Source organism: Lytechinus variegatus, chromosome 1, assembly GCF_018143015.1.
Source record: "Lytechinus variegatus isolate NC3 chromosome 1, Lvar_3.0, whole genome shotgun sequence".
Lineage (NCBI taxonomy): Eukaryota > Metazoa > Echinodermata > Echinoidea > Temnopleuroida > Toxopneustidae > Lytechinus > Lytechinus variegatus.
The window spans coordinates 29,357,486-29,376,160 of NC_054740.1; the positions used below are offsets into that span (position 1 = coordinate 29,357,486).

General features: G+C 36.3%; 1 protein-coding gene across 1 annotated transcript; it reads left to right on the top strand.

The window, feature by feature from the left end:
- Positions 1-7,802: 7,802 nt before the first annotated feature.
- On the top strand, positions 7,803-10,323 carry LOC121430161 (leucine-rich repeat-containing G-protein coupled receptor 5-like). The gene is made up of 2 exons (XM_041627442.1): positions 7,803-9,359; positions 10,312-10,323. Exons 1-2 carry the CDS (start codon positions 8,433-8,435, stop codon positions 10,321-10,323), a joined length of 939 nt encoding a protein of 312 aa, XP_041483376.1. The 5' UTR covers positions 7,803-8,432.
- The last annotated feature ends 8,352 nt before the right edge of the window (positions 10,324-18,675 follow it).

An 18,675-nucleotide genomic window follows, 5' to 3' on the forward strand; every position in this document is an offset into this window, starting at 1 on the left:
CAAATTGAGCATATGTAATTTCATGAAGAAATGTCGATATGTATAGAAAGCTGAAGGACCAACCTTTCATATGATATGAAAAATTTGAAAAAAAATCATGCTTCGATGAACAGTTTTCACTTAAGTTAGAGGTATGAAAATGTGCCTGCGCAGGATTTTTCCTTCCAATTTTGGACAGGTAAGTTACTTGTAGCTTACAAAATAAGGTCGATATGAGATATTCATGATCGATGGATCAACAGGATATTTTTAATACCTTGAATACCATTCCTTTTTCTCTGTTATTTATCAATCCCGTAACACCACCGCCCACCCCCCACACACACACATACACGCACAACACACTTCCACTCCCATCTTATTGTATCATTGATCTGGTAGATGTGAACGGGATTAAGGATGAATGGGAATTGGCTAAATTGAAATATTCCAAATCATAATTAACATTACGCAACCCACTGTCCCCCCCTCCCACACACACACACACACACATACAACCTTCTTCCTATCCTCTCACCTACTCCTTCCTTTTTTATCACTTTTCTTCTGGAAGTTTGGTGGACCATTTTTTTTCCATTAATAATCAAATTATTAACCAGTCACTCATTTTGATCAATGAAATCAATCGATAAATCACTGAAACATTAATTCCATCAAGCAATTGCTCAAACCAATTATCACACGCACACAAACCACACACACACGCACGTACACCCACATACACTTTAAAAAAAAAAAAACAAGTTCACACCTAGTTATCAATAATGCATATAGCATTTACATTTATTTGAAAACAGGATAAAAGAGCATTGTAGATTAAATGCCTTGCTCACGGGCATACACGCGCGCGCGCGCACATACATACACACACACACACATTAGGGCAGACATGACAAAAACAAGTTAAATTTTTTTTTTTAAGATGTTCATGTTTCTTTTATTTTTATTTTTTTTTCTTATTTACAACTGCTTTGTTCATCTTAAAATGAAAGATCTGACAAAAGTAATCAGTTCATAGTCCACATGGCTATCTTTTCTTCTTGACTGAATATCACGGCTTTCAAAGTACTCTTAATCCATCGATCATGAATATCTCATATCAAATTTATTTTGCATGCTATACCTGTCCAAAATTGGAAGGAAAAATCCTGCGCAGGCCCATTTCCATACCTCTAACTTAAGTGAACCCTGTTCATCGAAGCATGATTTTTTTTCTTCAATTTTTTCATTTCATATGAAAGGTTGGTCCTTTACTGAGCTTTCCATACATATTGACATTTTTTCATGAAATAATATATGCTCAATTTGGCAACTATTTCAAAAGTGTTACGTTTTTTTTTAGACACACGGAGGTGGCACAATGTGGAATGTGTTAAGCCGGGGGGGGCACTCGACCAAAAAAGTGGTAGGGGTGTGCCGCGGGCGAGGCAAAAAACGGGGGCCTTGGAGCGGGCTTACTGTAAAAAGGAGGGTCCTCGGAACGGGCTTCGGAACTATAAATGTTTGTGAAAACGGGGTTCCTTGGAACAGATATCCAGCGTGTGAGTGCTTATATGCATCCCTATGGAACGGGCAATAGTGCATGAAGCAGCTAGCGCGGCCTCCGCCGGGTGCGCTCGCGCTGAGGCGATGGTCGAAAAGCGCTCTACGGCCGCTTTTCACCAAAATTGCAGCTCATTATAAAGCAGATCAATGCGATCGGAACGGCGTAACGAAAAATGCGAAGCTTTGGAGCGGATTTCTTTCTTGTTTTTTTTTCTCGATAAGAAGAAAATGCCATACCTTGGAGCGGCTTTCTTTATTCCTTTTCTCAATAAGAAAAAAATGCTATGGCTTGGAACGGAAATTTGAGTGTGCAAATGGGGGTCCCCTCCGCGGCACATACCCACTATGCATTACATATTGAGTGCCCCCCCCCCCCGGGTGTTAAGAAGAAAGGTGACTGACCTTTTCTTACTGAAGCATTGGAAAATAACATCAAAATTAAAGGATTTGCTCTACACTTTTGTATGATTCTGGGATTTTTAAAATAACAAATTTATTAAAGATTTCATGACATCTGTTGGCAACTGTCCCGCCCCAGTCCACTCTTCTGTAAGGGCATGCGATAAGCTTTGTTATTCGTTATGACCATTCAACAATAAAATGTATAACCAGGTGTCGCTGATCATTCTTGACGGGCGCCGATCTAGATTTGGTTAGCAATGGACCCTTCTTCATTATTCTACCGGCTCCTATTTATTGGAATCAGGGGACGCTGATCATTCTTGACCGGCGCCGATTTAAATAAGTAGTGCTGATTATTTTTACCGACGTCACGTAAGACTCGGGCAGCGCCAATTTATAACCAGATGGCGCTGATTATTCTTGATCGGCGCCGGTTAAGAACTTAGGCAGCGCCGATTTTTCTTTACCGGCGCCGATTATTCTTGTCTGGCGTCGATTTAGATTTAGGTGGAGCTGATTATTCTTGTCCGGCGCCGGTTAAGACTCAGGCAGTGCCGATCTATAACCAGATGGCGCTGATTATTCTTGACCAGCCCCGATTCAGATATAGGTGGAGCTGATTATCCTTGATTGGGGCCGGTTAAGAACTCTGGCCGTGCCGATTTTTCTTGACTGGCGCCGATTTAGTTGATTGTGCTTCGCTGGGGGATAGTCTTTCCTTTACTGTTGCTAATGTTATATCAGAGTATATTTTTTTTAAAGCAGTGCCCTTTCTTTTCTTTAATTTATTATTATTTTCAAGCGGCGCCTTTTCTTTCTTTTACTTTTCTTTAAATATTGGGGGGGCGCCCCCTGCGCCATCCCCCTTGATCCGCCGATGATGCAGTATACTTTGTCCGACCTTTCACTATAAAACACAAACAGACAGAGGAACCAGGGCCGTAGCCAGAAGCATTTTGTTGGGGGGTGTACCAGCTAAAATTTGCCAACTGAATTTGGTGTGACAGCGCCAACGTGAGCACAGGGGAAAGTCTGATGGGGGATGTGCCCCCCTACAATAATCACATGTAAAAAGATTTTTAATTTTTAGAATTGAATTAGTGGCATTTGGTGAATACTTTAAGGTAAATTATACAAAGATATACAAAGATATTTGCACTGTAAAAATTAACATTTTGGATCAAAATGGAAAGGCTAGTGTGCTGTAGTTGCTAACTCGCAGTATAATGATTTACCCTAATGTGGCTACCGTGGGCCACGGCATGGGGGGGGGGGGCACTGGCAAAATTTTTGAGTCACTCGGTGAGCGCGCAAAGCGTGCTCAATTACCACGTATAGGCTTGTTGACCTTATAGAGACATTTTAAGGACTGTGCCATTAAACGGATATGTAATGTACCTCACTGAGCAAATGATGCGAGCGCGAGGCGCGAGCTGAAAATTTTTGATATTCAGACCTAAATAGGGACATAATAGCAATTCTTAAAAAATAAAAATACTTATCTGTCGATCTCGCTAAACAAACAATGCAAGTGCGAAGTGCGAGATGAAACTTTTGTATTTATTGACCCCAAACAGAGAAAGTTTAAAGACTGTTTTTTGGAATCAAATAAAAGAATACTAATCTCACCATACTCATCTAATTTGAGTACCGAGCGCTTGCAGATTTTGTCAGAAAACATAAAACACTTTTTGTAGTCATTGTAATCATGATTAAAATACGCATCTGACTAACCAAATATTGCGAGCGCGAAGTGCGAGCTGAAAATTTAGGTAATTCAGACCTGAAGAGAAGCATTTTAAGTCTTTTTTGTAGGAATTTACGAAGACCTTATCTATTTCGATAACAAAATGATGCGAGGGCCAAGTGAGAGCTGAAAATTATGTATATATTGACCCTAAACAGGGACATTTTAAGAACTATTTCTTTTTTTTTAGAATCCATTAAAGAGTATACATATCTCACCTATCTAATGAATGCGAGTGCTAAGCGATTGCTGATTTTGTTAGAATCACATCCAAACACATGAAGAGTTTTTGTAGTCATAGTCATAGTATCAAAATAGTATCCAAGTCCTTTGGAAGTGCATATAGAGACATTATTCATAATTGTGATATGCGCTATACAAGTACTGTTTATCATTATTATTACTAATCATGATTATCATACGCATCTCACTAGCGCAAAGTGCGAGCTGGAGTTATAAGAAATTCAGATCTGAAGAGGGGCATTCTTAGGCTTGTTTGAGGGAATCTACTAAGACTATACGTTTTCCACTAATCAAATGATGCGAGCGCGAAGCGTGAGCTGAAATTTTTTTATATTTATATTAGAAAAAGAGACATTTTAAGGACTGATTTTAGTAATTCATGAAGTTATAAGGTTAGGGTCAAATTATGAAAAAAATAATGTAATATAACATAACATAATATAACATTATAATGTACAATAATTTCTTCTTTCCCACTACGTTTCTTTCTTCTCCCTCTTTTTTTATTTATTTTTTTTTGGGGGGGGAGAAGTAGACAAGTCTACAAGTTGTAGACTTGTCTTCATGAATTTCCAACTGCAGAGTTACTAGATTTTTAAGTCTTGTTTTCGGTTCTTTTCCAGATCTGAAACGGGGCAGTATTTGTACATCACTTTGCTGACTGGTAGTTTGCAAAGTGTTCTGTCACTTTAATAGGCCCCCTTTATAATTTGCCAACTGTACTTTGGCTTTGATTATTCAAATGAAACCTTGAAAATTCATCCCATCCCATAATTCTTTACCTAGTCTTGCCTCTAATTTTACAAAACTAATGGGTTCGTTAAATCGTCAATAATTGTGGTATAATTTGCAAACTTAAAAGCTTGTTTATATTGGGCGAGGACCGGGGGCTTACTTTGTGTGTTATTATAGCTCCATCTGATTTTGTCCTTTGTATAGTTTGGCTGACTAGTAGGGCTCTAATCCTGGCTACATGGACTTGGCCCGGGACTTGGATTTGCCAACTGGTTGTCTTTACTCTATAAGTCGTAACCTTCTTCGAAGTTAGTACCCCTATTTTTCTTTCCTTTTTCTTTCTTTCTTTCTTTCTTTCTTTCTTTCACTCCCCTCTCTCCTTCTTTCTTTTTTCTCTTCCTTTCTTTTCCTCTTTCCTTTTCTCCCCTATCCTCCATTTTGCCGACTGGTGCATGATTTTGCCGACTGCCATGAATGTTGGGGGGTGTCACACCCCCCCCCCCCTCTAGCTACGGCCCTGAGAGGAACCTAGCTCATCTTATCCCTAATTTGTTACGAGCCTTCAAAATATGAAAATCTACCAAATGTCCGTCCGTGATTAACCGACCACGCTCTAATATAATCAGAATCGCCTCCAGGCACATGATGCGAGCAAAAGAAATTTACTTCAATTAATTATCCGCCAATGTAGTCCAGGATCGAAGAGGCATAACCTTGTTTTTTTATATATACAATATTTTTTGATGGTTTATTGTCAATTCGAGGGTGCTGATTCCGAATCTGAATGATGCCACTCGTGTAACCTTGAGCATTTTCTGCAAATTGACAAAATCCAATATGGCCGCCAAAATATGCAAATTACCCATGGAAATCCTAAAATTGTCCACACATTGGCTATGAAATGCATAAATTTGTGTGGCAGGAGTGAAATACTCTCTGAAAAAAATAACTTTTGACAAAACATTTATTTCTCTGATATTCAAAAATGGCCGCCAAAGGCCCTTGTATACTCTATTATGTACAATATGAATAGGGAAAACTAATTTTCACAAAAATTAGCACTAAAGTGCAAAAAATCGCGATGTATATGAACGAAGTAATATATGCAAATCATCATTACTTACGAGATATATTATTTATTATGTCATATTTGGGAACATTTCTGTTTTTTGATATCTAAAATGGCCGCCACTGGCCCAAACAATATTGCGTACAATGGCAATGGGGGACAAAAAAGTCACAAGAGTGATCAATAAAATGCATATTATTAAGATTAAACGAGTGGAATACTGACTAAAAACATAATTGTTAACGAAATATATTATAAATATGCCATGTATGTGATGAATGTTTTATTTTGATATTCAAAATGGCTGCCAAAGGCCCTAAAAGAATTATGCACAATGAGAAAGAGTAGCAAAGAAATAACAAGAGAGAGCACTGAAATGCATATAAATGTGATAAATTAATGGGATACTGTCTAAAACATATTTTCTAACGAAATACATCATTCAGGTTTCAAGTTTGTGTTAAATACTGTATTTTGACTTTCAAAATGGCCGCCATAGACATTAACAGTATTATGTATAATGAAGTGGGAAACCAATATATACAGGAGTGAGCACCATAAATGGTGATGTATGAGTAAAAATATTGTCTGAAAGCAAAATTTCTATAAAGATATATCATTTATTCTGCCAGTTAGGTGATAAATACTGTTATTGGAGAGTCAAAATGGCCGCTACAGGCCCTTATGGTATTATGCACAATGTGAATGGGAACAAATTATATCAACGTAATTTGGCTTTGCTTGGCCAAATGGTGATGTATGAGTGGAATATTGTCTGAAAACATGATTTACAGAATATATCATATCTTTAGTAATTCAGGTGATAAAAACTGTATTTCAGCATTCAAAATGGCTGCCATATGCTAATTTTGTGAACATTGTTTATCTCCACTCAAATTGTATATTCTACGATAAGGGCCTATGGTGGCTATTTTCAATTTAAAAATGCAGCGTTTATCAACTTAATTACACATGATATAATATATCTCGGTAGAAAACATAGTTTTAGACAATATGTCACCCTTTCACAATTCACAATTATATATAATATTTAGAGTCAAGAAAAGCCAAATTCTGTCAAAATATGTCCCATGTTACAATGTACACAATACTTTTAGGACCTATGGCAGCCATTTTGGATTTCAAAGTACAGCATTTATTACCTCCACGACCAATATGTGATGTATTTAGTTAGAAATAATTTTTTTTAAACAATATTTTTACTTGTATATCACAGTTATATGCATTTTATGATTCTTACTCTTGTGAAAATTAGTTCGTCCATTCGCATTGTACATGATAAATATAGGGCCTATGGGTGGCGGCCATTTTGAATGTCAAAATACAGCATTTATCACATAAATGGCATATTAATGGCAATGATGATTTAAGTCAGCATTCCACTTGTTTATCTTAATAACATGCATTTTAGTGCTCACTCTTGTCATTTTTTGGCCCCGGCCATTGCCATTTTACATCTCTTTGGGCCAGTGAGTGGCGGCTATTTTAGATATCAAAATACAGCAATATCCCCATATATGAGATAATAAGTGATATATCTCGTTAGTAATGATGATTTGCATATATTACTTCGTTCATACATCGCGATTTTTTTGCGGTTTAGTGCTAATTTTTGTGAAAATTAGTTTTCCCTATTCATATTGTACATAATAGTGTATACAATGGCCTATGGCGGCCATTTTGAATATCAGGAAAATAAATATTTTGTCAAAAATTATTTTTCTCAGAGAGTATTTCACCCCTGCCACACGATTTCATGCATGTCATAGCCAATGTGCGGACAATTTTAGGATTTTCATGGGTAATTTGCATATTTTGGCGGCCATATTGGATTTTGCCAATTTGCGGAAAATGCTCAAGGTTACACGAGTGGCATCATCCAGATTCGGAATCAGCACCCTCGAATTGACAAGAAACCATCAAAAAATATTGTATATATATAACAAAAAACAAGGTTTGGTCAAGTTTCTATTGGGCCTATCCTGGACTAATGTAATTTTTGCATCATATCCTGAGGAATATTTGTCGTGCAAACAAACTAAGCAGTCGTAGATTGAAAAAGCGCTATATAAGTGTCAATTATTATAATTAGTTTTTACGCTGCATTTTTGCGGAAGTACATGCATTCACCTTCTGCAATTACAAATTTAATACTATGAAAATGCTGGAAGCATTATTACTCTCTCCCAGAGCTAATTACAACCTTAATATCGCTTCTTCTTTTTTAAAATGATCTTTTTTTTCAGATTTTATTATTTTTCTTGTTTGGTGTGCAAGGCTAAGTGGTTGATTTCCCACAAAGCTCTGTTTTGTCTAACTTTTGCTTGTTCTACATGAAAATTGAATCTAAATGTTCTTTCAACCTTTCTGTTCACCTGGTATTCTTTGTACACTTCGAGCTCTCGGCACTTTAAAAGTCACATGTATCATTTTTCATTATTATTAGTCTCAGGATTCTGTAACTGGTACTCTCTTGACGATAAATTTAATTCTGACTTGTAGTCATTTCTTGCTCAAAAGCAGTGCTCTTCATGGGAAAAGAGAGTGATACATTACTTAAAGAAAATGAAGACTGTTTGATTATCATTTGTTGATTATCATTTGTTGATATCAGTGTTCCACAGTAGAAAATAGACGATTTCTGTCATTGCCAATCTTGACATCATTGACATGTTTATTTTTCCACCTGGATATCACTTCTCTCAAAAGTTCAGAACAACAATGTATATCTTCATATTCCTACTTACTCTTTATGGAAGGGGTTGTAATTCACAATGTCAGGATCCATGTCATTGTGAGCAGCAGGGTGTGAATTTTAGAATGACATGTACAGATCGTTATCTAGAAGATGTTCCAAAGGATCTCCCGTGTCATGTTGGTGTACTTAACTTGCGCAGAAACTTTATCGCCGCTCTATACAGAGAGTCATTCCCATGTCAATACAGGTTGAGGGAACTTCTTCTGTCCAATAACCAGCTACACTACATCGAGAAGCGAGTCTTGGATGATGCAGGAGAACTTATGCTCATAGAACTTCACTCTAACTTCCTTCAGAGCATTCCATACCTTGGTTCATTACCCATCATTCTACAAATATCTGTCATGCGGAACTCATTGGCAGAGTGGAATAATCAAACACTTCAGAATACATCACACCTTACAGAAGTTGAACTGGCATACAATAAACTCACAAACCTACCAAAAATTATGTTCAAATTATCCATTTTGAATTTGAAGGGAAATGCTATCAATGACCTTCACACAACGATGTTGGCATATCCGAATGCCATATCACACCTGAACATTAACAACAACAATATTGAATACGTGGATAGATTACAAACGATGAAAAACCTGAAGATACTTATGCTTGAATACAACTATATAAGACACATCCGTGACGATGTGTTTTTTAGTGTTCCTTTTCTAGAAATAATTAAACTCCGCCGCAATAACATTGTAGATGTCTCTTCCTTCTGTAATATGATGTACATCAAGCATATATATTTGGAAGAAAACAATATAAAAGTTGTGAAAAGACCTGCCTTTACTAACATTCCGAACATAAAAACAATCAATTTAAAGGGCAATGAGATTGTTCAATTATCAAAATCTTTCTTCAGTACACCACGAAGTCTTATTCTTCCAAAAAACAGCCTGTCGAGATTTGAATTATTTGAAGGAGGGAATTATACAAAGTTAGAAATTCTTAATGTTGATATGAATGACCTGCAAGATATTTACATATCATTTCCTAACCTTGAAGTTCTGTATGCTGCTTTCAATAAAATAAAGAATGTTGACTTTGGCACTGATGGTCATCATCATTTACAATACATTAATTTGGTTTCTAATCGAATTCAGAACATGAAAAAGTTTGTAAATTTGCCAAACCTAGAATGGCTGGAACTGTCTTCAAACTATATTACATGTTTGGATGACAAAACCTTGATTCGCCTTCCTCAACTTCTTGGGCTCATTCTCGATAACAGAATATCAGTATTATCGAACTTAACAGCTTTTCCTGAACTTATATATCTCCAATTATCAGAGAAAAATGAAATCTCAGATCTTAGATTCTTTCGTTCGATTTATTCACTTAATGAGCTGAATATAAGCCATAACGAGCTCAGAGCCATCAACTCCCAGGACTTCTTGACTCTAACCGATCTCAGATCCTTGGACTTATCATTTAATTTATTAATGGAGATTAATACACCCAACTTGCACTCCCTCCAAAGTCTTGATATCAGTCACAACCTTTTATATCATTTAAACTTGAATCACCTCTTTGGTGACAGAACACTCATTTATGTCAATGCAGGGGGCAACAGAATCACTGAGATTATTTCTATTTCAGCCCTTCATATAAACGTCAACAATAATGCATTTGGGGGTTCAAATTCAAGTGAGCTATCGGGAACCAATATATTTGCATGCAACAACGGTTTGACTGATTTCAAACACATTAGAATTTCTCCCAATTTGGTGGGACTTTACCTGAATAAGAATCGTTATGTCTCAATACCCAATTTCACTTTCACATCAGCATCGTCACTGATATTTCTTGAATTAAATGATAATGACATAGCTGATATATATCCTACGGCATTTTTTGGTTTAAGAAAAATTGCGTCATTGAAGCTGGAAAGGAATCGTATAACGCACCTTCGTTCTGGTCTTTTCTCAAACATTCTGGAATTAAAATTTATATATTTAGGTGAAAATCCTGTAACACGCATTTCAAATCACCTGTTTCCAGCAAATCAGGATATAGAGGGCATATCTTTTCCTTCTGTACCATTTTCAGACACATCCTTGAGCATCTTCCAAGATATTAAAAATTTACGCTACTTGGAACTTAATGAAAATTTGGCTTTTCGTGCGCACTTTGTGAGAAACACAAGTATACAAATCATTTTGCAATTCTCAGATCTATGGTTTTTAAATCTCTCTTCTATTAACCTTGGAGACAGTTGCCAAAATGTGTTAATAAACACAGTGAATATTCTTGATTTGTCCAACAATGCCATGACTACCATCCCAAAACATTGTCTGCCAAGAAGCATCAAGGCATACAGTCTCTATCTGTCTCAAAATAAACTAAAAAAGATCTTAAATGATTCATTTGACAAGCATCATCAATTCTGGTTTCTAGATTTAAGTTACAACCATATTCTGTTCTTCGAATTTGGCTCATTACGGCATCAGACATACTTGACTGATCTTCGCCTCCAAGGCAACCAACTTACACAGTTTGATTTCGGCTTACTGACCTTCCCTTTGAAAAGCATCCAAATTGAATTAGAAAATAATCCTTGGTCATGTGATTGTGACCTCATCAAATCTATTTTGGCTCTAAAACACACACACACCCCCATAAAATGTGACAAACCTTTAGCTTATGCCAACTATTCAGTGGTCGACCTTGCTGCCAAGAACAACCTCACCTGCAGACCACCCCTGTGCTCTCGGCCCTACCAAACTCTTCTTTCATTTGTTGGTGACAAAATGGTCGAGTTACCTTGCCCTATAATAACATCAAATGACATTTACTGGTCTGTTCAAGGGGAACAACGTAACACTGTAAGAGACACCCTACCACAAGCATTTTCTATACTTCCACATAATGCACTTATCAGTGATGTTACTGAGGAGATGGTTGGTATTTACACCTGTTGGAGTTGGAATGAAGGTGGGCAAACAAAATTTACTATAGATCTACTTGTAGAGAAAATGGAAGAGAAGAATGTCGATGATAGTTCTAATACGAGTACTACAATATTAGCCAAAGAATGGATAGACACAGTTCAATGTGGTACTACTAATACTTCATCTTCAAAAGCATGTAATGTTAGCAGTAAGTCATGTTATGTATTGTTTATATCGATGTTGGCATTCACTCACTGTATTTTACACACATATTAGTGAAATATGAAATTTGTATTTAGTGATTTCTGCAATTTTACCACAGGCATTGTACTTGGATAACTGGGTTCAAGGAGTCAACATATACAGTATAAAATGTACTATATCAGTTTGTTGATTTTACATTAAGTGTGATCTGTACATACTGCTTTATCTTTCTTTATCACTGATATTCATAAAGATATTATGAGTGGTCTTTATACACATGATAATGAAGCTGAGAAAATGTTTACTTTAAACCTACATGTACCAGGCATGAAATAATAATTTTTCGGGGGCTACTTTGTGCAACCTATGACAAATTCTGTAACATTGAATAAGTTTCAACATAGCAGTGAATCATATTTTTTCTGGGGCTTTCTGTTCTGTTTCATCAAAACGGGATGGACAGGAAATAAAATTCTGAACTGGCAATCATCTTCATGTGAGATCATGTATGGAGGTATTTATTACAAAATATGAGCATAAATATACAGTTTGTGAATACATACATGTACAATGATATGACAAAGGGTAAATAAAATGTCCAACTTGTCTTATTAGTTCAATGATATTTCATGAAATAGTCCTGCTTGTAAAATCATTCACTCCAAAAGATCACTACTCATGGATATTCAAAATATGATGCATATGCATGCGATCATTTGTAATGTATATTAATCAGAAAAATAACAAGCTAATTCAATAGTCATAACACATTCGTTGTCTGCAGTGTTTTTTAACTTTGAAATTTCCCCTGAGAATTCCCCCTGCTGGCATGGTGTGGTTTTGATAAAAAGCTCAATTTTAAACTGCTCCTCGAATAGCTGGTTTGATCATGTCAGGTGTAGTCTTCATAAATGCCGATTTATATATTTTTATTTTTCTCAATCTTTAAATTTGATATTGCTGATTGACAAAAATGAATGAATATGACTGACAATCTAACATTGATTCTGGGGAGGGTACTACCTACTGAACTTCCTTTTTCCAAATTGGAAAGATATATCACCACTTTGGAAATATTTTTTTACTGGCAGAAAAATTAGGGCCATTTTACTCTCTCAAGTGATGAATTTGATTCTGTCATGTGTAGTCTTCATAATTATGTCAATTTATCTTTAAGATGAGCCGGACGAGGTACCCTTTTCTGGTCATATATGGAATGTCAGACATATATCCTATCCACTGGTAGTAAACAATCAACCCTCGAATTTCCTCCTTATTTTTTATAATTTTTTTCAAAGTGCCACTCTAACACATGAGTCTATGGGAAATTAATTAGGCCTGTGATACCTTTAGACTTAAAATTCGTACCGTAATTTGAGTGAAAGTTAACTGGAATTCACCTCCGAAGAAAAATGAATTCTTGATTATAATTAGCGTTCGTGATTCTAATCATGTTCTAGTTTGGTTTCACACGTTTTCAAAATTCGTCAATAGAATTATTTTTCACTGGAATTATCATTCACGATTTTGGTACCGCGTGAAAGGGCGGTATTTAGCGTTTTTTTTTTATCAAAGTGCATGGAGACAATGGCAGATCGAATGGGGATTCGAACTCACAGCATTGCGATTATGAACCCAATCAGTGGCGTACCGTGGGTCACGGCATTGGGGGCACCAGCAAAAATTTTGAGTCACTTAGTGAGCGCGCGAAGCGCGCTCAGTTGTCAGGTATACTGACCTAAAGGAGACATTTTAAGGAAGCACTTATAGTCATTGTAATCACGAATGAAAATACGCATCTCAGCAATCAAATAATGCGAGCGCGAAGCGCGAGCTGAAAATTTTTGATATTCAGATCTAAAAAGGGACATTATAATCGATTTTGTAATCATGATACGTACTTGTCTCGCTACTGAAACAATGCCAGCCGAAATTTTTGTATATATTGACCCCAAACAGGGAGCTCTTAAGGACTATATTTTAGGAATCCCTTAATAGTATACATATCTCACCAAAAGTGCCAAGCGCTTGCTGATTTTGTTAGAATTACATCTGAAGACATGAAGCACTTTTTGAAGTCATTTTAATCATGATTACTATACGCATCTCACTAATCAAATATTGCGAGTGCGAAGCGCGAGCTGAAAATTTAGATAATTCAGACCTGAAGCGGGCATTCTAAGGCTTACTAGTAGGAATTCACTAAGACCATACTATTTCCCTAACCAAATGATGCGAGCGCGAAGCGCGAGCTGAAAATATTAGATATTCAGATCAGAAAAAGGGACATTTTAAGGACTGATTTTAGGAATTATCTCACCACTCCACTGATGCGAACGTAATTACGGACAGGAAATGTTTCATATTAAGACCTTAACATGGGGCAATCATTTTAAGTAGTCATGAAAAAAGAAGCGTATGTCACTACATAAAACAATAATATATTTGGTATATATTGACTTGAAACGGGAGTTTTTCGTACAACAGGTTTATATATCTCTTTAAACTGACAATGCGAGCACCCGGAATAATGACAACATAGGCCCTGAGCAAATTATGTTTCATAAAGTTATGATAAAAATGTTTCCTATGTAATATAACATAACATGATTATAATGTAATATACCATTATAATGAATAATAATTTCTTCTTTCCCACTACGTTCCTCTTCCTTTCTCCCTCTTTTTCTCCTTTTCCCCGTTTTTTTTTGGTCAGCCGATTGGGGGGGCACGTGCCCCCCATGCCCCCCTGTAGTTACGCCACTGAACCCAATGCCCTACCACTGGACAACACGACCCATATTATTAGTTGGCAAGCATGGCAACACTCATTTTGCCTAATATCCACTCTAGAGGTGTAACACCGGAAGGTCTTTAATAATAATAATAATAATACCAACATTCTTATATAGCGCATATCACTGCCAAATGCGTCCCTATGCGCTTCATTGGATATTATTACCCTGGCTTTAGCCCCGCAGCCTTTTACAGCGCGGTGGCATTTCTTTATGACTATTTTTCTTTCTTCCTTTGCCGTAGTGCATTAATGTACCGTAATCAGTTGACCAAGTGGAAATTGGACAACCAGTTAGGGCCCGTTGCATAAAAATTTTTACCTGAGAAAACCCAGGTTGTTTTTACCGGAGTTTTTGCCCTGTGTTAAAGTCAAGTGCATGCAAAAGACTAACCTTAGTTTTCAGTTTTTTACCAGAGTTTTCTCAGGTAAAAAGTTTTATGCAACGGGCCTGAGGCCGTCGCATAACACAGGAAAGCTGTTGTCGCCCGAGGTTGAACCTTTTTTTTGTCAATTTTCTTAGAGATGTGACTGCGATTGTTATAAATCGGTATTCTGAAGATTAATTAACGATAAATTAAAGTTAAAAATTTTCGTCATCTCGAGATTCGATCCTGAATTCACAAGAATAAAACTAATATAGGTTTTCCCGCAAAATTTCGCACTTAGTGCATGATGCAAGAGTATAAATAGTTCATTCATTTTCGCTAAAAAGCAACCAAAAATTCAAACTAGTCATTCAAAATCGCCATAGGGCCGCCAAAAATTCATAATGGGCATTCAGTTTGGCTATAGAGCAATCAAAATTGTAAAAACATCATTCAGATTCGCACTCAAGTTAACACCGGGGGTCACGTGACTGAAGACAGAGCGTTCAATTTCGCTATTGGGTATCCATGTTCATAACCAGTGCATTCAATTTAGCACTGTATTTACATGTCTTGTAATACATATTCAAACATTCTTCGCTTGTTGTTCCAAACCTACAGTATGTGTGCCACCAGTGACCATTCATAAAACTGCACTGGACAATTTAAATTATTCTTTACAGATGCTTGTAAAAAATCATGTAAATTACATAGAAGCAGTGGCCTGCTTATTTATGAATTTATATACCATCTGCAATTACGATATCATATTAAGTATATACATTTAGTTATGTTATTAAAAGAATATAAAAGGCTCATAAAGAATTATAGAAGGGAAGAAAACCGTAGTCAATGTCTTAAGTTTTGATGAAAAGATTATTGTTTTAAATGATTAAAGCCATGTGAAAACAGATGTAAGATAAAAAGAACTTTAAACGTAAATATGAAAGAAGAAAATCATGATAGTGTATACATGCTATGACTTTGTCTCTAGTCAATGCATATATATCGAAGAGATGGTGCAAATGACAAGAAAATATACATTAAGAACAAAAACATTACAAAGATAAAAAAGACTATGAATTAACACAGGGAAATGTCAGGAAATTTTCCCTCTGTTGATTCATATGCCTTTAGCCATCCAATATTTATTTTTTTTCGGTGACTTAATATGGACATAGTAAGCCCATAAAATGGAAGAAAATATAAACATGAGAAAGTTATAAAACAAATAGAAAAAAATTACGTGTGCTAAATTGCATGCACAAATTGTATAATTGGATGCACAATGGCGAAAATGAATGCTCTAACATAGCTCAAGGGGGATTCACGGGCGAACTTGGTTGCACTATGTACAAATTCGTATGCCGAGTGGCGGATTTAGTTGCTCTAAAGCGATTATGAATGCCAAATGGCCATTTTGGTTGCACTATAGCGAATTTGAATGCCGACTGGTGATTTTGGCTGCCCTATCTAATAAATTAAATGACCTATTTATACTTTTTCATGCACTATGTGCGAAATTGAATGACCTATCTTTACTTTTGCATGCACTAAGTGCGAAATTGGACGGGAAAACCTATACTTAACAACTACAATGTATAGAAATTCATCTCTCGATGGGCCATTTTTTCCAAAATAAGCCTAGATTTGAAGTTGTTGATGAACTACTTTTATACTTTCATTACATAATGTCCAAGTGTAACCTTCTCAGTCATTTTCTACACGCTTTTCTCACGAAATGTGCAACTACGCGAATATTTTCTTTTAATCTTAGACTGTGTGACTAGAAAAATAATGACACCTAACATTCAAATTCAAAATGTAAGGATGGCGAGTAAGAGAATCTCCCAAATAATTTGATACCTATGTGGTTTGTCTTCACGCTTTGATATCAGTACTCAGTCAGTAGTCATGGTAGTTATTCTTTTATAGTGATGAAGCTTTTGATTTGCGCCAAAGTAAGGCGTGAATGGCCATGCAGGTGTCGATGACATAGGGTTGCATACTTGCATTAAAATCCATTGCAAAACAAATTTTCAATCGCATTGGAATTGATTGATAAACAAGTGTCAATTAACAAGTTAATTTCATTGAAAATGGATTTGCAAATAATTATGTTAAAGGACAAATCCACCCCAACAAAAGTTGAAATGAATAAGGGAAAAATCTAATGAGCATAACACTGAAAATTTCATCTAAATCGGATGTAGAATAAGAAAGTTATGACATTTTAAATTCTCGCTTATTTTCACAAAACAGTTATCCACATCCTTGTTGATATGCAAATGAGGAGACTGATGACGTCATCCACTCACGATGAAATATTACAATTTTTTCCTCATTGTCAAAATCAATGAAACAAAGATTTTATTCCTCCCTGAACATGTGGAATAGCCTTCCGGAAGACATAAAAAAGTGTACCTCTGTCGAAACTTTCAAAAATCTTCTAAAACTTTGCTATTTAACTCTTAGCTCTTTATGCGCCTTGGGCACTCCAAAGAGTCTCAATATTGCCAAATCTGTCAAAATGAAATATTAAATAACTCAAACAATAAAAACAAACGAAGTGAGTGAAGGAGATCATCGACTGTCTCATTTCCATGTCACTGAGCTGTGCATACAACTCTTATGTGAAAAATAAGCGAAACTTTAAAACAAATCAACTTTCTTCTTTTACATCCGATTTAGGGGGGATTTTCAGCATTATGCTAGGTTGATTTTTCTCTTTCTATTGAAATCAACATTTTCCTGGGGGTGGACTCGACATTTAACTATTATGAGAGCATCGGCGTCTTGATTCATTCAATGCAGCAGCGCTTTATTTTGGCGCAAATCGAACTTATACATCACAGTAAATATAAACGTGCAGGCGTTAACGCATACCAAATGAATACCGTATCTTCTTTCAGTTTCAGGCCATGGGCATAGGCGGATCCAGGGACATGCCCCCCCCCTATTGTCAGAGCAGAAAAAAAGGGGAGAGAAAGCACGGGGGCAGTCAAATACGTATATGGCTGTACACGCGTGACCAAGGAATTTTCAAACACCCCCTCAACGAGTTTTTCTCTGTGTGCAAAATGGTCCCCTAAACAAGTTTTCCGCAAGCTTTATTTACATATTTTGGCCCCTAAACAAGTTGTCGCCAAAATATGACCTCGGGGGAAAAAAGATTGTTGAAAAAATACCCTCAACATGTTTGGCTTATCTAAAAAAAAAAACTTGGGGAAAAAAGATACCCTATACGTTTGACATCGCGATTGACCAGTCTTTCAAAACCACCTTTTTTCTTGAAAATCGGTGTTTTTGATACCCTTAACGAGTCCACGCGCGGACCGCTTCCAAAACTTAAAAACGACCCTTTAAACGCGTTTTTTTTTTTGGGGGGGGGGGCACATACGTGTACAGCAATAGATTTGACTGCCCCCCCCCCTCGCAGAGAAAGGAATAAAACAAGAAAAAGAGAGGAAACATGAGAAGAGCAAAAAGAAAAGAGGAAGACGGGTGAGGGGAACACTTAAAAAAACATTTTTTAAATCTTTCATGTCACAACATAAAAGTTCCGCTCGCGCTTCCGCCTTCGCGCACACACTGCATGTTCGATGAGATACATATCTTGTTTAATAGGTAGGCTGATAAAGCTTGAAAATATCAAGTTTTGAAATTAATGTGCTAAACGCATTTCAGCTCGGAGATCGAGCTTTCATTATTTTGTTTGCTTTGCAAGTTTATTTTCAAAAAGTGCTATGTGAAAATGTCCATTTTATTGATATATTATCATTTACAGCCCGCGCTGCACTCGCATTATTTGATTATTATTATAATCATTTCATTTCACTACCTATTCTTTTCTTGTATTCCAAAAAGTTCTCACAAAATCCCTTTTCGGGTTTGA

What these genes read in the sequence shown, in the direction of transcription:
- LOC121430161 (XM_041627442.1), top strand. Translation starts at nt 8,433, where the DNA reads ATGTTTATTTTTCCACCTGGATATCACTTCTCTCAAAAGTTCAGAACA.